Source organism: Astyanax mexicanus, chromosome 1, assembly GCF_023375975.1.
Source record: "Astyanax mexicanus isolate ESR-SI-001 chromosome 1, AstMex3_surface, whole genome shotgun sequence".
Lineage (NCBI taxonomy): Eukaryota > Metazoa > Chordata > Actinopteri > Characiformes > Acestrorhamphidae > Astyanax > Astyanax mexicanus.
In genome coordinates this window covers 56,721,148-56,746,136 of record NC_064408.1, presented here as the reverse complement: position 1 = coordinate 56,746,136, position 24,989 = coordinate 56,721,148, and the positions used below count along the sequence as shown (strand labels likewise).

The 24,989-nt window shown below is 36.6% G+C and overlaps 1 protein-coding gene across 1 annotated transcript; it reads right to left on the bottom strand.

Annotated features, from left to right (window-relative positions):
- Positions 1-1,430: 1,430 nt before the first annotated feature.
- Positions 1,431-24,656, bottom strand: slc30a2 (solute carrier family 30 member 2). The gene is made up of 8 exons (XM_007239125.4): positions 24,305-24,656; positions 17,708-17,916; positions 12,290-12,436; positions 11,798-11,951; positions 10,470-10,689; positions 4,722-4,827; positions 3,907-4,041; positions 1,431-3,735 (listed from the first exon to the last, which is right to left on the bottom strand). Exons 1-8 carry the CDS (start codon positions 24,382-24,384, stop codon positions 3,590-3,592), a joined length of 1,197 nt encoding a protein of 398 aa, XP_007239187.2. The 5' UTR covers positions 24,385-24,656; the 3' UTR covers positions 1,431-3,589.
- Between the last annotated feature and the right edge of the window lie 333 nt (positions 24,657-24,989).

The window sequence follows — 24,989 nt, the reverse complement described above, 5'->3', positions numbered from 1 at the left end:
TTACAGACGCTTGGCAGACGCTTTTGTCCAAAGCAACTTATAATAAAGATGTACATTTAGTAATAGAAGTTCAAGATCTTTAGACAGGGCTTAAAGGAGGTCAAAGGGAATATTGGAATAGAGGAGTAAAGGAGGGGAAGAAGGAAATGTAGTAGATGTGTTAGAGGTGTTAGGAGAGTAAGTGCTCTTTGAAGAGCTCTGTCTTCAGGAGTTTATTAAAGATAGTGAGAGATTCTCCTGATCTGGTAGTGGAGGGTAGTTTGTTCCACCATTGGGGAACTCTGTATGAGAACAGTCTGGATTGCTTTGTGTGAATGTTTGGTAAAGCGAGGCGACGTTCATTGGAGGAGCGCAGCGGCCGGGAGGTAGCGTAAGCCTTCAGGAGTGATCAGTGCAGGTAGGAAGGAGCAGTTCTGTCATCACCTTGTAGGCGATTGTAAGAGCTTTGAATTTAAGAAAGTTAGTACCCCACAGTGTTGTGTACCCTGCTGTTTTAACAGTCTAAAAGTACGACCCAATTTTCTTTCTATCGCTTTCCATACAATGAGAAAGAGAGAAGAAAATGGCTTCAGTTATATATATATAAACATATGTTTCTTGCTTTATACAGATATTATTTTAGTGCTTCTTTTGCTTTATATGTTGATTATCTACAGATTAGCTAGATAGCTTGCTCACTAATGGCAACGCCAAACTGCCCCTTTTTGTATATCCTTAATATATGCTTTTTATTTATTACTATGTTTTTGCTATAAGCATAAGTCACATTTGAATAGTATATTAATCACATCTAATAGTATACATAAAGAGCCAGTGACTACATTTTTATATCAACCAAGCAAAAACACAGCTGATGCTACTGTTGCAGGGGTGTAGCAGCAAATTCTCGATACAATGGGCCCAGGGTATTCAGATCCACTTTTCCCCCCACCTTCCATGCCCTCGTACTGTTGCATCCTGTATTTACAGTTGCAGGAAAAAAATGTTTACCCATTGGGATTACTTGGATTTCTGCATAAATTTAAATGTGTTCTGATCTTCATCTAACTCACAACAATAGACAAACACAGTGAGCTTAAACTAATACCACACAAAAAAAGATGTTTGCATGGTTTTATTGAACACAACATGTTAACATTTACAGTGAAAAAAAGGTCTATTCACCCCTTTACTTCAACTACAACCCAGTCCCTTTTAAATAGCAATAAATCGTTCATCATTAAAAATTATTAATACATTGCAATTGTATGAACAAATTTAAATATCCTTAAAAACTAAACAAAGTCGACATACTACCTGTTTCATGTGTATATATATATATATATATATATATATATATATATATATATATATATATATATATATATATATATATATATATAAAAATATTTAAAGGTACTTTAAATAACCAGTAAAATGTTGCATGCGGCAAAATGACTAAGTAATAAAACACTTTTAGGCTGGTTAGATCTTTACCTGATTTATATTGAAGAATAAAGCAACAAATCCATAGACAGTATTGGGCAATTATTCACAATTTTATTGTACCTAACAAAATGTTAATTATCCAGTATCACTGTTGTAACTGATTACATGACAACATACAAGAAAACAACAAAAGCAACAAAACAATAAAACATACATTCTGGACTTAGACAACTTTATACAGTAAGCAAATTTATGTACACATTCACAAAGTTTTGAGCCACAAAAAAACACAACAATGCTCACATGAGACACATTACACAAAATTACAGACACATCAGAATCAGAAAATCAACATTCATTTGAACTGCTTTAATAAAAGCCTCTTGTAGTGGGTTAGCTGCAGTTTGTCCTTTAGTTAATATTAATCTGTAAAATCTGTATTTTTTTCTCTCTGTCTCCCAAGCAGTTCTACTTTTTCTTTTAGTTTTTTTATGGTAGTGCAAAATAACAGCCAATGGTTTGCTTTTTTAATATTTTCACCATATATTATTGTAAGATGACTTTAATAACACATGCTTTAACAAACTTAATGTATGTATGAAAGCTTGGCGTGGCTGTCTGAAATCTGTTCTCCCTAATTAATATCCATTATAAGGTGATATGATATTAACTAATATTTAAAAATATGTTCAGACCAGCAGTGTTCATACTGTAAAAAGTAAAAAGTAGCTTTTCTAATTAGGGTTTTTAAGATCTCTTATATACATTCACAGATGTATGTGTGATGTATTGTTAACCCAGGTCCCAACCTAATTATCAAAAATATACTAATTTAAGTGTTGGTCCATTTTTTATTTAGCATTTTGTTCCTCCTGGCTTTATAGCTGAACCTATTTACATATATATTTTATACATGTTTATTAAAAATGAGTAAATATAGAATATAATGAAAATGTTTGGGCAAGACAAAAAGAGGCCCGTATTTGGAGAGAATCCTGTGACTGGCAGTTTTCATTAGGCTTGAAAAAGCATACCTTTAAAAACACCCATGCAAGCCTTGCCTCATTAGACAAATGTACACATATACCATATGCCAACATTTTTTACTGAGCAGACTACAACAAAATTTCATCAATGCAGCAGGCTAAAAACACAACACTTATATTATGTCAACAGGACAAGATATGATATAGTGTGATATAGTACTGTTTTATAGTCTAGTGCATAGACTTCATAGAATACAACATATACAAAAAAATGATCCAATTTTCCATAATTGGGGGATCAGAAAGCACATTTTGTGATACTTGGGTAATTGCTTTAGTAAAGAAAAGAACTGCACTAACATTATTGTTAAGGACCAAGGTTTCCATACACCTACGTAACAGGCTTTCAAACTTTTCACAGCTCCACACATATCCTGTTTCTATTTTAAGTGGTATTGCACTATGTTAAAGGACACTATTATTGAGTTCTCTGACAGACAAGTTGACATGGATCCTTTTTTTTACCAGCACAACACTGTAGAATGTGTCAGTAACTGGAGCAGCAAAACACAGTGTTTGTTTATTGAATGGAAACTGTTATTTTAGGTCTTGATATGGACTTGTCTTATGAACGTAATGGAAATGGTAGATAAAGAAAAACTGAATATGAAGTGGTTGTCTCAGCTCATGTTGTACATTACTTTGCTTTTTTTATATTTCTGCATAGTTCAGAAAATTAATTGAATGTGAACTGTGAACTGAAAATATGTACATATTGGCGAAAGGACACAGGGATTGTGCTGCCTACTATACTATATTATACCTAATCTAGATCATGGTAAGCAGTGCTAAACTAAAAGAACAGGTATATGCTGTGTGTTAAAATGTAAATGTTTTGAAGCAAAATCGTCCTTACAAAAGAGATCTGTCATCATGTTGTGCAATGACTTGACCCCTTTTCTATTTTGGTGAAAAGACACTTAGTGTCTTTAGTGATGAAATAAATGTTTCATTAATCAACTTTAGGGCTCATATGTAGGGTTTTAGCCTTATGTTTGTCATGGAATTAATGCCAAATTAATACGCCTAAATAGAAAAAAAATGCAAAAAAGTGTTTTCATATCCACAGGGACCCCCTTTAAACGAGGATTCTTCTTCAGGATTGCATGGTAGCGTTAGTCCACAGGATCTTGGCACAAGGTGCAGTAGGCCATGTCCTCACAGTAAGGTTCTATCTGGATAGTGGTGCTGTAGAAACCAAACTTTGTCTGTAGGAGCTCAGTGGCTTCCTTTAGGACACTTTGATGATCTGCATTTTCCTCTGAAGGAACATAACACAACATCTTGTTTCACATAAGATAATAATTTGACAATTTATCATTTTCAAATATTCTTATCAAGCACCATGTTGCACTGCAACTGTTAAAAAATAGGAATATCTAATATCCTACAAAGGTATCTAAACATTTTAAGTGAACATAATGTGTCTCACCAATGGCCACATGAACAGAAACCAAGCTCTGGCCAACAGTTAAGGCCCACAAATGCAGGCTGTGTATGGCCTTCACAGCTTTCAGTGACAGTAGCACCTCCTTCACAGAGTTAAACTCAATGCCCCTGGGTGCTCCTGAAGACAAATCAAATAATGTCATGACTATCGCTGCTCCGTTTTGTTGACTTCCCTTGTGTAAATGCAAAGTCTTGGTTAATTCAGTTGAAGCACTTTCAGACTGCATATTACAAAACAATCTAAGAACATTGACTGTCTGTTCCTAAGTCTAACAAACAGGTTCAAGTTTTCTGTAGAGTTAGTAAATTTAACAGCCTGCAGTGTTACTGTATTTAGCCTATAGACTGTTGGTGTAGCCTGTTTTTGTTATTAGTCTTTTAGTCTGGTCATTCTTCATATTTACATATAGATACATATAGTTTCTAAATCACATGCAGTCATTAATTTACTCATTCATTCAATCACAATAATACATCCACATACAATACAAACTCACAACCTCACATATTCATTTACATACATTTGCATGTCTACTCACTTACAACACCTATTAAAAATCAATCATTCAGCTTTTTGTGATTTTTTGGCACTTTGGGTGTCCTTGTTACACTTAAAAGCACAGAGGTAACTTCAGCTCAGGTAACGTCAAACTGCAAAAAATACATTTCATATGTTGTGTGGCAAGCCATTCCACAACATGACTTAATTGGTATAATAACTGGTCTAGTCAGTATTACTGCAATTAGAAAGATTCCACTTATTTAACATTTCATTAACTTACACAAAAACAAACTTACCCTCCATTAGAATGCGGAACACATCCCTGAGGATGGTGATGGTGGTCCCCAGGACAAACACAGAAAAAAGAAAGGTGCAAATGGGGTCAGCTACTTTGTATTCAGGCTGCAACAGAGGCCAAGAGGAGAGCAAGAGGAGAATGTAATCGAATAGTTTTTTGTATCACACGATATTAGAACACATATAAAAAGTTTGTGCAACCCATTTTCATGATCATTTTCATGATTATTGGTTGTTGGGATCAGCAATTTCAGTTGAATATATCATATAGCAAATAAACACAGTAATATTTGAGAAGTGAAATGAAGTGTATTGGATTTACAGAAAGTGTGCAATGAATATTTTTAAACAAAATTAGTCAGGTGCATAAATTTGGGCACCCTTGTCCTTTTATTGATTTAAATACTTTTAGCACTATTTATTGGAACACAAAATTTGTTTAGTAAGCTCAATGACCCTTAACCTTCATACACAAGTAAATCCAATTATGAGAAAGATTAAGGAGCCAATTGCGAGTTTTTGTCCTCTTTCAATTTTCTCTGAAAAAAAGCTGCATTGGAGCCTCAAAACACAAATCTCAAATAACCTGAAAACAAAGATTGATCAACATCATGATTTAGAGATTTTAGCTGTCAGTTTCCACTGTGAGGAACCGAGTGAGAAAATGGAAGAGCACAGGCACAGTTCTAGTTAAGACCTGAAGTGTCAGAATAAGAAAAATCTCAGATAATCAGAGGAGAAGAATGGTGAGAACAGAGAACAGTTTGGAGCTGACCCAAAGATCAGCTCCAAACACCTACATCATCATCTTACTGCAGACGGAGTCACTGTGCATCGTTCAGCTATTCAGTGCACTTTACACAAGGAGAAGCGCTTAAGGTATGCTGAAGCACATTTGAACAAGCCAGCTTCATGTTGGAAAAGTTTGGACACGCCTTCTCTTATTCAATGTGTTTTCTTAGTTTTTATGATTTTTTTTACAAGAATATATTAAAGCTATACAGGAACACACTGAATTATTTAATTAACTAAAAGTGTTAAACAAACCAGAATATGTTTTATACTTTAGATTGTTTAAGTAGCACATTTAGCTTTGAGGACAGATCTGCACACTGTTGGTAGGTTTTTACTGTTTACCATGTAATTCCACGTGTTTCCAGGTTTTTAATATTAATCTCCAATGTAGAAATAAATGAAACATTGAATGAGAAGGTACTTCTATACTTTTGAATGGTACTGTAGATACACCAACTCCGGCAGCGTTTTAGGGCAACTCTTAATAAATAATAAAAAGAATTGACTTCAAGATTAAAGTCATAATATTACAAGATTAAAGTCGCAATACTACACGATTAAAGTCGTAATATTTTGAAGGAAATGCAGTTCTATCTACTTGCGCTGCCAGTAAGAAGGGAAAGGAGAATTTTTTGCTCGTGATTTGTTACAGGACTGTGAGTAAATACCATCAGTTAGCTACATTTCTGACCTGCTGCTTATTATTGCTCTATTGTTACAGTTATATAATACAGTGTCCAGATGTACACTGTGGTGTGGTGGCATCGTTACCTGTAGCCGAGCATTCGCTCCCCCACAGTGTCGGGAGGCATCTCGCAGCGTAAAATAAACCAATCCGTGTGTCAGTTGACATTCCTTTTAAGAGGCAGGTGTGCTTTGGTGTATTCGTATCTTAACAGCGTGGTGCTTTGTGGGTCTCAGCAGAGGATACTGACCTGCGTGTTCACGCTGTGTAGGTACACCAGCAGCTCATTTAAGGGAACAGCAATGTTATTTTATTCTTAATTCTGTTTATTTTTCATGTTAAAGTCATGTGTGTGTTTAACAAGCCGGGGTACATTGCGCTGGGTGGACCTATAGGAATGGACTTTGATGATTGACTGTTGTCTAGATCTTTCAGTCAGTAGCCACATGCCAGAAATTTACCTGAACACACCTCATTTCCAGACCACAACGCCCATCAGTGTTGATATTTTTCTACACTATTTTAACAGAACTATTTTAGATGTGCAATCTGTGAAAATACTGCTGACAAGGTGTAGGTAGCAAAGAGCATTACGATGCGCCTTGTGCAGGGTGTACAGTAGGGCCCCGTAATCTCTACAATGTGGAATTGTGTTTACTCATTTCTCAGTCAACAAAATTTAACAGAAAAACTAATATTTTTATAAATATACAGCTATAAGACTTAGTTTCAACTGTACACTGTAAAAATGAGGAAACAAAGATTATATATATAATGCAGTGTGTGATATGAATGGATATATATATGGCTCATATAAGAGCTGCTTTAAATATTTAACATTATATATAACTAAAGCCAGTGGCCTAAAATAATAATAATACTTATTAAATTTTATATTCAAAACCAAAGAATTATAAACTTGTTCAAGCTATATATTTTTTTTTTGCTACAAAGATTTACATATAGAGGATATCTAAATGTTATGAATGTGATAATGGTGTAACCAGCTTTAGGAAGGGATGCATTTCCTTGGAGGCTGACTGAACCTTTAATACTAAAAGGATTTAATGGTTGGATGTACAGTTATAGGGGTGCTTTATAGACTATTTGCTGGGAAATATTGGGAATATTACTATATTAATTATGTTTACTGAGTTGGTCAATGAAACTGAAACATGTCATTTTAGTGTGGGAGGTTTTATGGCTAAACTGGAGCAGCCTGGTGGCCAGTCTTCATTAATTGCACATTGCAGCAGTAAGAGTGTGAAGGTTGAATTAGCAGGGTAAGAGCACAGTTTTGCTCAAAATATTGCAATGCACACAACATTATGGGCATCTTGCTGGAGCATCTGTGACCAAGACAGCAAGTCTTTGTGATGTATCAAGAGACATGGTATCCAGGGTAATGTCAGCATACCACTAAGAAGGTTGAACCACATCCAACAGGATTAACTGTGAACACAAGAGGAAGCTGTCTGAAAGGGATGTTCGGGTGCTAACCTGGGCTGCGTTTCTCGACGGAGCCTAGCATTGAACTAACGTGGTACGATGCATCATTAAACTAACTAACATCTGAAGTACAACTGTTTCCCGAAACCGTCGTACTTTGTTGGTTTCACAGAAGTCTGAACTATGTTGGTTTGAACCACCATGGTCTTAACTAAGTTGTTTTCAGACATGTTCGGCCAGACTTTCCCAGCAGGAATCGTGCAAAACTCACAATCTATTAAAATATGATGCCAAAAATATGTTACTAATGTATAATTTAGGCTATTTATATTGTAATTATCACCACAACATGAACCGACAACAATACTATTAATAAAATAACAATGAACTGCAAGTAAAATCCACACAATAATTGCTATATATTAATTATTAGTTGTAACAGACAGTGTTACTTAAAAAAACATACACATATTTGCTATTGCTATATATTTTTTAAATAAAATATGTATACATCACCATTCTGAATGAGTCTTATTAATATGAGACCTGAGAAATAGGTGTTACTGAGTGGTTCAGCAGAGCACCTACGGCGGTGCAGCGGGCGGTGTTCTGTCAAAGTGTGCAACCTATCGAGATGTGCTTCTCAACACCAGCGCCCATGCGTGGAAACATTTTTCACGGATTTTTTTATTTTTTATGGTAATTCTGTTCTTCCTGGGTGTATTAAACAACAAGAAACCCCTTGCCATTATATCTGAGTATTACAAATGTGTTAATGACAGTTGATAATGATGAAAGTAATAATCAATGAGCAATGAAAAAAAAATAAGGCCCCTAATAACTCTAAAGTGTCTCCTGATATTTTGATTCAGGCTTTCCAAATATCCTACTGAAAGCGTTTTTAAATATGGGAATTTTTCTAGCAATTTTATATTTAAATATGCACTAGGGTTTTACGGTTTGACAGGGTAGCAAAACTCGACAGAACACCGGATGGAAGCCTAGTTTGAATCCCAGTCGTGGTTTTATTCTCTTAATGTTTTTTTCATAATGGCAATTAATGTTCTTATTTTTAAAATATTTATTAATGTAGCCTACATATTTCTACTTATTTCCTGTGATATATATTATTTAACAAAGACTAATTGATAACATTTGTATAGGCCTAGAAACACACACGACGTCTTGGGTAAATGGTACATGTTCTTTATTCACACTCTGTCTGGCCCTGTTACCTCCAGAGGATTAATTAGGTAATTCAAAACACCTGCTTAGTACATGTCTCTATAATTTTCACTTTTATTTTAAGACACTTTTTACTTAGTTTTTTCTTGTTATGAATATATTATTAAAAGACACCTTCTTGCCTACTGTATGATACATTTGTTTCACTCTCAAAGGTCCTTAGGGTACAGGTGTTTACGTTAAAGCCATTTTAGAGTATTACCCCAGTGGCAGTTTGGTACCCTTATTCAGAGAGTGCATATAGCACAGTGGGTTAAAAAAAATAATTATTAACTAATTCATAAATGTTCACAGCACAAGTTATCTTTACTCAAGAGATGCCTGCTTGAATAATTGACATACATCTTTCCAAGACTGTAAAATACATTTTAGCTAAAGAGCACTTCAGTGCACTTTTTTCACTACACTGAATTCGTGTTTCCCAAATAAAGCTAAATGTTAAACACATACATTAAAAAATGGGCAATTAACTTATATTTTCAAAATACATTTGAGTACTGAATTTGATTATTTTCCTTGGGCGCACATGGGTAAAAGTGAAGTGGCTCAATAAATGTAATAAACACAAACATTAAAAAAAATTAGGTACATTTGACATCTTAAATCCTCGTGCAGCAATATTAATGTGATTTATCAGCTTTCTGAGTCCTACCGTCCATCGTCTGCACTAATCACCAGGAACTAAGCTCCTAACGACCTGAGTAGCTTAACTAAGGTTCACACTATGTAAGTTACTAAAGTGGTTACCTCTATAGTACCTCTATAGTACCAACTACGCTTTTGGGAAACACCTGCGTCGCAGCTGCATCGTCCAGACTATGTAAGTTGCTAACGTAGTTAGCAACTACGCTTTTGGGAAACGGACCCCTGGATTGTATCCAAAAAACATAAAACCACGGCTGCGCAAATCACGGCAGAATTCAATATGCACCTCAACTCTACTGTTTCCACCAGAACTGTCCATCAGGAAAATAAATTATTGTGGTCTAAAACCAGGTGTTTCAGTTTCATTGTCTAACCCCTGTATATTGGCTCTATATTACTAAATAGTTATTTAGAAATCCATAACACAATTCCACATTACATCATAACTTTGACTTGATATGGTTTATATAACACACAGACGGTCATCCTGCATCAGTAAATATTTATTTCCTTTATTCATGGCAGGAACTGACTGTATTTTTGCTCCTTTGATAGCAATAACTGAAATAAAGCGGTGGAACAACCCTCACGAAGTAGCACCCACACTCCGGACACTGGAGGCGTATTGCTGCAGAGGAGCCAAAGCAGACAACCACAACAACATCTTGGAATTATCTACCTGTAACGCAAGAGCATTAATAAGCAGCAGGTTATAAATATAGAGAACTGATAATAATCATAGCAGCCCTGTAACAGGTCATGAGGAAAATGCTCCTTTTCCTTCATGCTCCTTTACCTACAGCACAAGCAGTTAGAACTACCGTTACCATTTATTTTCATAATATTACAACTTTAATCTCATAATAAACTTTAATTTTGAAGAGTGATCTTACTTATGATTTTAATGAATTTTAATGATCTTATTTACCCGAAAGTAGATTATGATGGCAGCTACCAGTACTCCAAAGCTCTGTAGGAGGTCTCCTAACACATGAATAAATGCAGCCCTGACACTGGTGTTTCCGTGACCACTCAGAAGGCTGTGGGAGTGGCCATGGCCCACAGGACTCATTCCATTTTCATCAATCTTGTGATAACCTGAGCCATGACCATGGAACGTTGTAGAGTGATGAAGGATGTATGCCATTCTATGAGATAAAAAAATAAGAAAATGACATAAGCATAAGTTCTTTAGCATATATCCAAATATCTTTACTGTCACTGTTCTTACTATTGTTTTCTTTATTTTATTTTTTTTTTTTGCCCAAAAGCATAGTCCACCTTATTCTGCCACGCCCACTTTAAAGAGTTTGCTTCTTCTGCATTTGTGTTAGAATATCCTGTCAGTTTATATTAAATGATTTTTGGTTGTATAGGATTTAAAGTAACTGCAGTCTGAAGTAGCTACTGCTGTGGATAGTAATCATAAAGTTAACCTTAACCTTGTTAACTTTATTTACAGCTATTTAGAGTGAATAAGGAAACACTGCATAGCTAGCTAACTAATTAGCAAACTTGTGTCCACTGCTTTTTGTCTATGATTGAAGGAGTTAAATTTAAAATATCAACCTAAATCTCCACATGTCTGCTTCTACCATTCTTTGAAGAGACACATTTGGGTATGAAGCTTCTGTGAAACAGATGTTTTGGGTGCTATGAGGCTGTTGGAAAAGACACTAGATTAATAGCTAAGCTACAAGCAATGGATCACGGGTGTGTGTAGTGGGTAAACCTTACAGCATGCCTGATGTGTACACTTCACCAAAGCTTCAGAACTGAGCCATTTCTCTCAGATACCATGTTTTGCTGTAGGCTTTTAGTTTTTCCCCATAAAATGGTCATATGGGCGTTTAGGTGGATGGTTTAAAATTAGCTTATTTAACCACAGATGCAGCCCCTCTCGTTCGAAAGACAGTGGTTGTAAGTTATATGGACCTCCACAACACTGCAATATTTTTGTGTTAAAAATTCCAATAACTGTAATGCCTGTAACTAACCGAGTACATTATACTACTCATTCTGTACATTTGTTATGACTGTAATTATAACCTATATCAGAGGTCCACTGCTGCAACAGAAGTTCCAACACAAAGTAAACAAGAAATGCCCCCCTCCCTCTTATAATTGTGCAGAATAAGGTGGAAGGATCATCTTAACTGGTACAGAGAGCTTTGTTGTTTGCTCAACAATTCACCAATCACCTTTGTGCTAAGATTCTTTTTGGGGAAACCCAGCCCTTGTCAGTTGTCCACTCACATGATGTTGACCACAACAGCACACCCTGAGGTGAGAAGCATCACATGACCTTCGATTTCATAATCATTCTTCACAATCCGCTCAATGGCAAGGTAAACCAACACCCCAGTAACGATCCAGATGGACATTACGGATATGAACGCCCCCAAAATTTCTGAGAACACAAGCACAAGACCAGTCTGACCTACAATATGTTCATAGTCATAGAATTTCTCAGTTTGCACATGGGCACCAAAAATACTTCAGAGAATGAAAATCAGATCACTATACCTGTATTGTACCATGGACTATACTTCTTTTAGCAAAATAACAAAAATCTTGAATAACACAATAACAACATGTTTTTGTTCTCTTTTTTATACAAGAAAACTACTGTCCATGGTAGCCGACTGCATGCTACCGATGCTGCATACAGACATTAAGTTAAAAAACACTGAAGTACTTGTTTAGGATTTTTACTGCCAGTACAATAAATGAGGACCTGGTGCTCACCTGATCTGTGAAAGCCAAAATTCATAGTCTTTGTGGGAGGACGAGAGGAGATCCAGAGGGAAAAGAGGCTAACCATCATACTGCCAAAATCAGTCAGTAAATGTGCTGCATCTGTCATGATGGCCAGGCTATGGGCTAGATAGCCACCTGAAAAAATAAACATCATACAGATACATCAAAACCACAAATAAAATATAGAGAAACCTACATTTTGACTAAAGCTCATAAGCAGAAAATGCTGCATCTAAACGATCACAAGCTTTGCTTAGAACAGAGCTGCATAAATGTATACAAAAGATTAAATACTGAATCATCTCTCCTACATTTATTCAGTAATATTATGTTACACCACATAAATTACATTCTTAATTAAATTAAATAAATTTAATTTTAATATGGTACTCATCAATTGTAAGATCTGATGTTTTCCACTTTTCTTTTCTAATATCATTTGCCTGGTTTCACAGCTGTTCTAACATTCCCCAGATCATTTGCAAATATCATAGACCCATATTTTATCCACAGATGAACAAAATGTCACAACTTGTCATAACCTCATCATTAGGTTACATTGTCTAGTGGTCTTACATTACATAATCATGTATAATCATTTATTATCCTACAGGAATCTTATATATTTTAAAAAAATCAATGTTGTGACAGCATTGTGGGTATGTTAACAATAAATGTCAAAACATTTCTTAACACGCAGCAAGAGAAGACTACCCACCCTTTTCATACAGTAAACATTGTTGTGTGCTGTAAGGATAGCTAATAAATCTTAAAGAATCTTAAAGCAGAATGATATAAAGTTTAAACTGTAGTTGCATGTGCATGTCTGTATATCACATTGACCTTGTCCAGCATAGACAACACTGTTGCTTTAATAATCTTTTTTTTGTGTGTGTATTGAGAAGCATGTTTTGTTTTGATACAGGAAGCCATGTTTTCTCAGTTGTTCCGTATATATATTAACATGAATATTTGTGATCTATCCATATGTCAAAGTTCTTATATTCAACTCTTTCCATATCAGATCCCTTCAGTGTTAGATTATCTAAAAAAGCATATATTTACTTTTCTCAACATTTAAAGCCTATAGGAACCTAAATTAGTGTTTATTTTTTGCAACCCCAAATGAGAAAAGATTAGAAATTCCTCCCTATTTGTTGATATTTTGCATTATAGAGGGAAAATATGCAAATCCCTTTTCTTTAAGGAACATTTTAATGATTTTCTCACACAGTTGTTACAACCTAGTGATCAGGAAAGGACAGAAAGGTCTTAATGCACAGGTCATGCTTTTCATGGAGAGGGAACTAGTAATGTGCCTGACTTCAGTCAGAGAGTAATTTATCACTTTGCTGCTTTTTACAGACAGACAAGAAAAAATAAGTGATACAGTTTTTGAATTGGGATTTTACTTAATCTATGTGCCCAACTATTTAATTGTACTTATTTTATTTATTGAATATCAGCCCTGATGCCAAACTTTATTCTGAATCTGCAGCACCTAAAATAAAATACTGCCTGATAAAGACTGAATTAGATGGTTAGTGTAATGGCTTTATTTAATTTTGTGATTAATGGTAAATTTTATTTATGTTTTGAGTTATTTGTAAGGGTAAACTAACAGATGCCCACTGCTGTTATTGATGAGCACAGTTCAATCATTGTAGAACTAAAATTCATTTTATATAAGAAGGCATTTAAAATCAACTCTAGATATATCAGTTCACAAATACTGTACAGTATATTATATTGTATGTTATAAATATATATATTACCATGTGGTGCTTACTGGAGTTAATACACTGCTCAAAAAAATAAAGGGGAACACTTGAACAACACAATTTAACTCCAAGTCAACCACACTTCTGTGAAATCAGCCTGTCCAGTTAGGAGGCAACACTGAATCAGTTTCACCTGCTGTTGTGCAAATGGAACAGACAACAGGTAGAAATGAGAGGGAATTAGCAGGACATCCCCTATAAAGGAGAGGTTCTGCATGTGGTGACCACAGACCTTTTCTCTGTTCTCATCCTTTCTAGCTGATGTTTTGGTCACTTTTGCATTTTGTCAGTTTTCTCACCGTAGAGGAAGCATGAGGCAGACTCTACAACCCACAGAAGTTACTCAGGTAGTGCAGCTCATCCAGGATGGCACATCAATGCGAGCTGGGGCAGGAAGGTTTGCTGTGTCTGTCAGCACAGTGTCCAGAGCATGGAGCAGACACCAGGAGACAGATCAGCACAGCAGGAGACATGAAGGAGGCCGTAGGAGGGCCAGCAGCAGGACCGCTACCTCCTCCTTTGAACAGGAGGAACAGTGCAAGAGTCCTGCAAAATGACCTCCAGCAGACCACTAATATTCATGTTTCTGCTCAAACAGTCAGAAACTTAATCCATGAGGGTGGTATGAGGGCCCAACGTCCACACATCGCCTTGCCCAACACCGTCCAAGGCGATTGGCATTTGCCAGAGAACACCAGGACTGGCACCCTGTGCTCTTCACAGATGAGTGCAGGTTCACACTGAGCACCTGTGACAGACATGACAGAGTCTGGAGACACCATGGAGAATGTTCTGCTGCTGCTACATCCTCCAGCATGACTGAGCCTCATTTTGTGGTCATCAGCCTGTCATTTGATTTTCCACTTTGATTTTGAGTGTGATTCCAAATCCAGACCTCCATGGGATAATAATTTTGATTTACATGTTATTTTTTCCTCAACGCATTCCACTATGTAAAAAAAATATATTTTCAACTGTAATATTTTCTCATTGAGATCTAGGATTTGTTATTTTATTGTTTCCTTTATTTTTTTGAGCAGTGTACTACATGTGGTTCAAGGCAAGGTGACAATGCCAAATCAGCCAGTTGTGGTAGCCATTAATATGGAAGGTTCCACCACCGCTGTGTGACCTCTGATCAGCTCTCTGTGTGTTTCATTCATGAATCCAGTTCTGCCAGCATTCTATCATCTATGCATTCTTTATATATGTCATGACCAGGATCCCGGAGAGCTTTCTGCATCACAGACTTTTTTTTCGCTTGAAACCAACATTCTTGAAACCATTCTTGACAGAGTCTCAAAGCATACGCTATTGCTGCATTGCCTTGGTTCAGAAGGGCAGCATCCGATTACCCCCCTGTTGATTTGTACTCATTCAAAGCCGCTTTTGAAGCAGACTGTTCTCCTCATGCTCTGGAGGTGACACCAGCAGTCAGGTGAGTTCATTTAACTTTTTATAGCAGACCTACTCATCATGCATTCAAATTACAACAAAATCAGAGAAAGGCATATTAGTAGCAGCTCTCCAGATAGAATACCAGGTTAAATCAGCACTGCACTGTATGGACAGCCTTTTACACCCAGTCAATTGTGGTGGGAAAGGAGTATTAATTTGCAACATTCAGTTAAGGGTGCTGTTTATCCTAAACAGAAGCCCCAAAAACGCCAAATACCATGGTCCACAAAGTACAAATAAGAATACACAACCAGGAATAGCCAGAAATATATGTGGCATTCGATCCCAAACTAACTCCTAGATCCAAGGAAGTGGTAACATGCACATAAAGAGCCAAAATATGCTTTGGGTGTTTTCATTGCCCCAGCCATATAGTTATACAACTATAGGGTTTTGTCTAACAACAGAAGGCATCTACCACCTTCATTCTAACACAGAGACATCCATCTGGGATATGACACTATACTACCTTCAGTTCCTACCACAATTCTCTCCCACAATTGCCCCTCGACCGGATAACCTGGCTCTGGACCTGCTCTGATACACTACGCCACCAAAAAGATCAATTCAGTCCTACAGTCTTCACAACAAAGCCCCCTCCACTGCCATTGGTGCTTTTCTGTCACAGTTCCAGTCAGAATCACCTCCTATGCTCTCAGCCCCACTCGCTTCAGGAGGCCTTTCCACAATTTATGCAAACTGTAAACAATACACACGTATATATTCATAATGCAATTTAATTTACAGTGAAATGTGTTCCAATAATATGCCCTTTTTGTTTCATATTTAACCACATTTAAATGTATTGCATTTTATAATATAAAGAATACTTAAGGTGATTATTCAAATTCAAATAGTCAAGGAGTGTCTCTTGCCATTCTTGTGACTACTTGCTCAAGGACTGTATAAAAGGTTTCATTTGTTCAGTTTAATGAAGGTTGGCTCTGGGCCAGAAGTCATGATGACAGCTTAAAACAAGCAAAAAAGCAATTGTAATACCATAATGGCTGGACAGAGATGTTATTAAAGAGGATTGATCAATTGGAGTTCATTGATGATGATATCTGTTTTGGGATAAACTTCTGCCCTTCATCAAAAGAGTGAATCAGCTTCCTGCATACTCTGGGAGCAGACAAGGGACAGCCACCCTCAACATGTAGATCAGCACAAGAGACTATAAAAAATGATGGACGCCGTGTCGCCGTTCCCATTCACTCAAAGAAAATGAAGCCAAAATCTTCCACCATGTTGGCGATCCTGAAACCCGAGTCTGCGCAGTAGAGACCAGAGGAGGGAGAAAGACTGTGGAGAGCAGCCTACTCATTTAAATAACCCCGCCCCTGAGGGCTGCCTCCACAGAGCTCACACAGTATCTTACAGGCTGGTCTCACCCATACAGTCATTGGTCCCACACCGGCTACGTGGCCACCCAGCCATTTTACAATAAAAAAATTGACAATATAAGCAGAGGTTACACTAGCTGTTGCATTTAAATAATGGAGGTAGAATTACAGTATACTGGAAAAAACGTGATTGAAAGTTTTCTGTTTTGCCATTGAAACCTATGGGGATGGGTGGGGTTACACAGCTTTCTGAAACCGAACAGCAGGGGGTGCCCGACCTGTGGTGGCTTCACTTTTGAAAGACGATGCTCTGTCCAGCTATACACAGTCTATGATCAGCACACCCAGGCCCCTTCTCCTTTCATGCCGGTCCGTCCTGAGATTTCCTCTACATAGGGACTTAGGTCTAATTTTTTCATCCTAAACAATCCTGATGATGCACTTCAACCATTTTTACCTTTTAATCTAAAACAACATTAACTGCCTCACTGTAGTCAAACACTCAAAAACAATGAACAGTGGGTTTGCTCTTGTAACTAAAAATAGTGTTTAGGAATTATTTGCCCTGGGAGAGAATATGCCTCCTCCTAAAGGTTGCACAAGCTCATCTTCAGGCTACCCTTGCAGCACTCCAGTCCATTATGATATATATATAATGTAAACATTTGTATATGTTAAAAATACAGTGTTCACATTTTAATACATACCACCCATATGTAAATGGAAATAAACCATGCACAATGAAATGAAAGAAAATGTTTGCTATGGGCCCCTTCAGTTTCATTATTATCAATGCAAATAATTGAATGTGATCATACTCTTACCAATGACCTCTCCAATCATGAAGACCAGGCAGACTATGGAGGCAATGTAAAGCTTCTTCTTAGCAACTAGCTTCTCTCTGTTCTCTTCCCAGGCTGTTTTTTTCCCATGGCAATGGGTTCCAGTGGGCCTCTTCAACTCAATGGCTCCAGCAGTGTCCCCATTCTCAAAAGGCAGATTTGGGTAGCTTTCATTGGAACCTGGAAATTCACTGCAGAAAAAGAAAGAAATGAAGTGATGATTTAAAGGCTTGAAGGTTTTGATGATTTTAAACACCAGATAATATTGAATGATTTATAAAGAATTAAGTATACTATTTGTATACTATCAGATAGAACAAACATTCTCAGTAAAGTAGTGACAACAAAATGATAATTGTTTTAGTAGTTGTCACAAGTGTATCAGAGTGATGATGGAGTTCTTATGCAACCTTATGCTGCCTAAGTTGTGCCAGCACCAGACTCCCACACTCACCAGGAGAAGAGCCCCTCAGCAGGAGGATCAACCCCCAGAAAGCTGCTGGCCCGGACAACATCCCCGGACGGGTGCTAAGAGGTTGCGCAGACCAGCTCTTGGAGGTCTGGGCGGACATCTTTAACGCTTCCCTCATCCAGGCAGCTGTCCCCACTTGCCTAAAGACTGCTACCATCATCCCAGTCCCCAAGAGCTCCGCAGTGACAGGTCTGAATGACTACCAGCCAGTGGCCCTCACTCCGATAGTCACAAAGTGCTTTGAAATACTGGTTCAGACCCACATCAAAGCCGCCATCAACTTCACTGTGGATCCACACCAGTACGCATACAGGAAGAACCGATCCACAGAGGATGCCATTTCCTCCGTGGTCCACACAGGATTCCTACTTCCGTATGCTCTTTGTGGACTTCACATCTGCTTTCAACACGATGATTCCTCAGACCCGGATTACTAAACTCTCCTCACTTGGACTGAGCTCTTCCCTGTGCAACTGGGTCCTAGACTTCCTGACCAACAGTCTCTTCCCCACCATAATCCTCAGCACTGGCTCCCCTCGAGCTGTGTGTTGAGCCCCCTCCTGATCACACTGCTCACATATAACTGCTCACCTCTCCATACAGGCTGTCATATTGTGAAGTTTGCGGACGACACAGCAGTGGTTGGATGCATTACAAACAGAGATGAGTCCAGCTACAGGCAGGAGGTGGAACACCTGGAGGGTTGGTGCAGAGAGAACAACCTCTGCATCAATTTGAAGAAGACCATTGCATTGAGAGTTGGTCACCCCTACTATCGATAATGAGGTAGTTCAGTAATGTATAGTATCTCACAAAAGTGAGTACACTCCTCATCTTCCCAAGCATTTTCAGACAGAAGAGAAAGGCCAAAAAGAAAAGGTGCACATTAAATTCTGCCGTGATTTGGGCAGTTTTTTGGATACAATCCGGGTTAGCACCAATACATGCCTTTCAGACAGCTTTCTCTTGCGTCCACATGTAATCCTGTTGTATGTGGTTCATTCTTTTTGGTGGTATTCTGACATTATCCTGGATACCATGGCTCTTGATACATCACAAAGACTTGCTGCGCCAGCAAGACATGCACCAACAATTTGTGCTCTTTTGAACTCTGGTATGTCACCCATAATGTTGTGTGCATTGCAATATTTTGAGCAAAGCTGTGCTCTTACCCTGCTAATTGAACCTTCACACCCTGCTCTTACTGGTGCAATGAGCAATTAATGAAGATTGGCCACCAGGCTGCTCCAATTTAGCCATGAAACCTCCCACACTAAAATGACAGGTGTTTCAGTTTCATCGTCCAACCTCTGTACATTGACTAATTTACTTTACTTGACTGTTCATTAGTATTCTCTAAAGCAAAATATGTACTGCAATCTAGACAACATTAATACTTCTAACCCTAAAATGCCATGCCATAAATGTCCTTTCCATGAGAAGACCATCTCCAGATCATTCACATGTCAAAAGGGAACACATATCACAGTGAAATTCAATCAGCGCAGACAGTAGCTGCTGACTAAGCGGTTTGGGTCTGGTCTATGCTGTGTGTGTTGTGATGGGAGAGATGCTATGATGAGGCTAATGGGGTGGAAAAGCGCAATCTTGGTGCAGAGGAAATAACCGCCTTTCCCTCTCACTGCCTGAAAGGAAGCAGCCAAGTGGAACACAGCATCTGTTTAATCACCCCACAGGGACAGACAAACAGCACAGACCGGGTCTCCACCCCCTCAGAAACATACGATCACACATACATTTGTTTCTATACAGTGTCAGAACCAAGACCCATTTAGACTGTCATGTAAAAAAATAACATATCTTTAACATATTTAATCTTATGTAAATGAATAAAGGCTATATAATAAATAATACAAGCTCCTCCAAAATCCTCTCAAACCAGTTTGCATTTTCAGCTACTTTATTATGAATAGTACAGTACTTTTATTTTAAAAACATATTTGAATCTTTTGAAAAAAGTATTTCTCAAGCATTTCTTCAGTGGTCAACACCAATTTTCTATCAAGGCAGACAGTGATTGTCCTGAAATCATACAAAAATGAACACACACTTAAACATTCTACACACTTACCTTTAACATGATCTTCCCTTCTGTCTCACTCACATTCTGACCTGTACTTAGTTAATCGCAAGAATGACTTTGCTATTCATGTGCAGCACAGAGGACTTCGACTTCATTATTAAAATGTCACTGCCATCAAGCTGCTGGAGCATTTACCCTTGTGATGGAGTAAGTAGAGCAAAAATTCTATTATTTGGCACTCATGAGTTAATAAAAAAGAAATAAATGGCCTGTTAAAGTAGGGATTTTTAATGTTTGCTTGTTTAAAGTTCTTGCAATATTGTGTGTGTAATGTGTGATATTCGTTGATAACCAAAATATATATATATTTTTTTTTTTACTTTGCCAATTCTAAAATTCACTGTCTTTTTATCCTGTTTAAATGAATGGTTATTGTAGTAAACACACCTACATTTACAATAAAAAAATCTAATTAAGTATTTTTACTAAATTTAATTTAAGCATCAGCATCCTTTTGCTGAATTGAATTCGTCATTAAATCTAGTGGAGGATGAAAATGTCCAGATGTTTACAATGAAGCTAAAGGGCGATTTAGTGCTGCAAATTTTAGCAGCAGATCGGCTCTGATCTCTACCATACTGTTGAACCCGAGGCAAGGCCTCCAATCAGCCATGCATAAAATCTGTGCTTGAGGCCTTCTTCAGAATAATTAAACGTACAAAATAGCATTAGGATTCTACAGTATATTAAAACTGAAATTTCAGTTTTATTACTCAAGCAAGATGATTATATTCCTTACACTATACATTAGCACAGTATGGCAAATATATTTCTGTGCACACATTAATTCTCCAAAATTGCTCTACAATTTGTTTTTCTTTAAAATGAAAAAGAATTAGCTTAACAGTCAAATGCCTGAAACTGCACTAAAACAATAAATAAAATAAATTTCCAATAAAATAAATGAATAATGTAAAATACACTACAGACTGATCGCTTTCAAACAAGAAGAAGCTGGATATGCTTACAATCTAAAAACATGAGCTGCTGAATATATTCAGTGGCGAGTAAGGAAATGGAGATAACAATCTGACATCACTTTGTTTTGGTTTTCTCTTGATAATATCCCATGGTTAGACTATATGACCCATAAAATAAGATAAAATAAGCCCATATAATTGAAAAACAACCTTATCTTGGCTTTTTAAAGCAAAAGTATTTAGAATAGCATGTAAAAATGTATTCTGCATATGTGTGTCTTTATTCAGCCTGCAGCAGTTTAACACAATCATATTAATAGTATGAGCAATGTTTTAGTAGGAGCATGTTAAATTATGCACCATACAGAGAAAACAATCAAAGTTTTGCATATATTTTCTATTCAGCATCAGTCTTTATTTTAAAGTTAAAAGGTGTCCTCTAAGCTTATACAACCTATTTTAACAGTTTTTAACATTAACACTAAAGATCTATTGGGACGTTTTCAAGACAGGGATTAAGCATTTTGCACTAAGGTGCACTGAATCAAAATTTGCTTGCTGATTCCTAAATATCCTGCCAGAATAAACCTGTATTTTAAAAAAAATTAATTACAACACAATTCAGAAGACAATATTAATAGAGATTTTAGATATGTCTGAACATTTATTTTCATGCCCAGTCAGTGGCTTATCACATAGTCAATAAACATTACCCTGAGTTTTAGTGTGAGTTGTGCAAAGGTGAACCTCTCATGAACATGAACAGCACTCTCAGCAGAATTTCCACTTCACTTCATTCAACTCAGGACAAAAAAAAACAAAAAAAAAACAGGATGCTGTGCACGTGTGGTTATTATGTCTAATTGGAGAGCAAAATAAAACAGCTCACTAAAGAAGCACTGAGAACTTTAAGCTTGTTGGACATTAATTAGCATTTTAACTTAAACAAACTACATAAAAGTCTCAGTGTCAAATTATATCCGATAGAATACAAGCAATCACGCACCACATATTTAAACTCAAGTCACGTGCAGCGTTAAATTAATAACTACCGCCTTTATTACTTAAAAACTGCTACATCCAGAGCAGCATTTATATTCTCTGATTTGGGGCTTTTATTTGTCCCCAGGTTCAAGCACTGTCTTTACTTTTCTACCTTCAGATAATTTATTTTTTGCAAATTTCCATTCTTTCTCAACTTCAACATTCTGAGATCTCAGCGTTACTTAAGCTTAAACTATTTGATTTCACTTAATTTAATAGAATTAACGGTTTCATGAATGTGTGAACCCATTAAGTTAATAAATAACACTTACATGGTCTTAAACAGCAGTTTGTTTGGTTTTAAAAAAGTAAACCCGTTTGTTGTTCAAGTAAATACATTTCATCAAGTAAATACAACTCATTTTGAGTTGCAGTAAATGTTATATTAGTTAGCTCAAATTACGTAAATTAGTTCTGGAAATGCATGTTTCACGGTACTTATTAATTAAGGTAATCTATTATTTTTATTATTAAATGTTAAAAAAAAATTATATTTTGTGTATTATAAAAGTGTGGTACATAAAGTATGTTTAAGGATAGTAGGACAGACGGTTAGACGGATTATCTAAACTGACACCATTAAGTCATCACGCATAAACCCTCCGCGTTTCTGTGGAAATCAGTGGAATTCTACAGAAATGTAAAAATAAAAAAGTAAACATTAAATGTATAATATAATTTGTCAAGATCATCTGTAATAAAGTCCACGATCTGGAATTCATGATTTAAAATTGATTTATTTTAAATTTACCTTTTTAGCCACTCTACACTCAGTGTGAGATGATCTATTATTTGGTCTTTAATCTGTGTGTGATCTATATATGGTCCTCAATGCTTCTTTAACCCATATGTCTAATCTCTGTTTCACTGTAGGAAAATACAAGCCCATGTTTCTCCTTTTAAATGAAAATCTCCTTATATGTTTTGAAAAGTAAATATTTACACACGTATTAAGCGTATTGTGCCTGCAGACGGACTTCTACAGACTATTGTCCCTTTCTTTTTTAACGTATGGTTACTATGTAATGTAAATAAAACAGATTAAACAATTATTTGATTTGATTTTGTCTTGCCAGGTTAAAGCGAGCTGTTCTGACCAGGTTTTTATCCTCGTGCTCCTTGCCCAGGGCTATTCGTCAAGAGCTGTCCAAAATCAAGTGAGGCATGAAAATGAATTTGCTCGTTCACACACGGCGTCTCACGCTTCGCATTTAATGGATCCACGAGACGATACTGCACTGCTCCTGTTTCTCTTACTGAGGTCCGTCACTCTGAAAGGTGTGTACGTATGTATGTATGTATATATTATATTATAAATATATATGGGAGCTTGTTTCCAAGAATACACCTTTCAGAAATGTAAAAATAAAAAAGTAAACATTAAATGTATAATATAATTTGTCAAGATCATCTGTAATAAAGTCCACGATCTGGAATTCATTATTTAAAATTGATTTATTTTAAATTTACCATTTAGCCACTCTACACTCAGTGTGAGCTGATCTATTATTTGTCTGTGTGTGATCTATATATGGTCCTGAATGCTTCTTTAATCCATATGTCTAATCTCTGTTTCATTGTAGGAAAATACAAGCCCTTGTTTCTCCTTTTAAACGAAAATATCCTTATATGTTTTGAAAAGTAATTATTTACACACGTATAAAACATATATATACTCCAGCACATATTTTGTCTCGCCATGTTACTGCTGGACCAGCTCTCAGTGATTAAAATACAGAATAAGACTGGTTTCACAGGACATACTGTAACAGACAACCAGTAACAGACAGTTTTTGGTATAGTAGCACAGAGTAAATTTGGCAGTGTTAAATAAAGTCTCGCAGTGTTAATTTAACAGTGATAGTGTTGATATAAGATGTGCTGTGTATATAAGATTTAGCGATATCAGTGCTGATGTTGCTATTATTTAAAAAAAACTGTGAGTTGCTCACTCCTAAGATAATGTGAACTATCAAATGGGCACACAAAATTAATGGAAGCTCACAAATCAAAAACAGAGCAAAAAAACGTGTGTTTACCTTTTCAGATTTAGAGAGTACATTTTTTCGTTTTTTTCGTTGATGAGATGAGATTTTTCTGAATTTGCCGGGGTGTCCATCTCCTCATCCAGCTACAGACCAAAATCGGTGGTGTGGAGAGTTCAAGACAAATAAATTAATAAATGAATAAACTGAAGAAAAAAACACAGGATCCGCGTTTTATATCAGAAAACTAAGAATCTTCCAATCCATTTTCACAACTGCGGCACGAAGGGAATAAATTCCATTCCACTTGGTGTCGGGTATTGCGGAAGATCCTTTGTGTGTGTGTGTGTGTGAGAGAGAGAGAGAGAGAGAGAGAGAGAGAGAGAGAGAGAGAGAGAGAGAGAGAGAGAGAGAGAGAGAGAAAGAGAGAGAGAGTCTGCTGCTTGATTAGTCTACAGCACTGACAGTCACTGCGGAGAAGCCTGAACACGCAGCCTAAACCACTGTACTCGCTGTTCTCCAAGGTATTCATCCCACTGAATCCGGTTCGCAGTCCATCATAATTTGTGTTGTATCCATAAGTTTTATAAATAATGCCAAGTGTAACTTGTGTTGTAGTCCTTTTTTTTAGTAAAACTATAGTTCAAAATCACAAATCACATTTAGACACTATTTTAAAGAATAAATGCAAAAACACAATAAAATGTTCAGAAAATATTGCTATGTTCAAACACCTCTA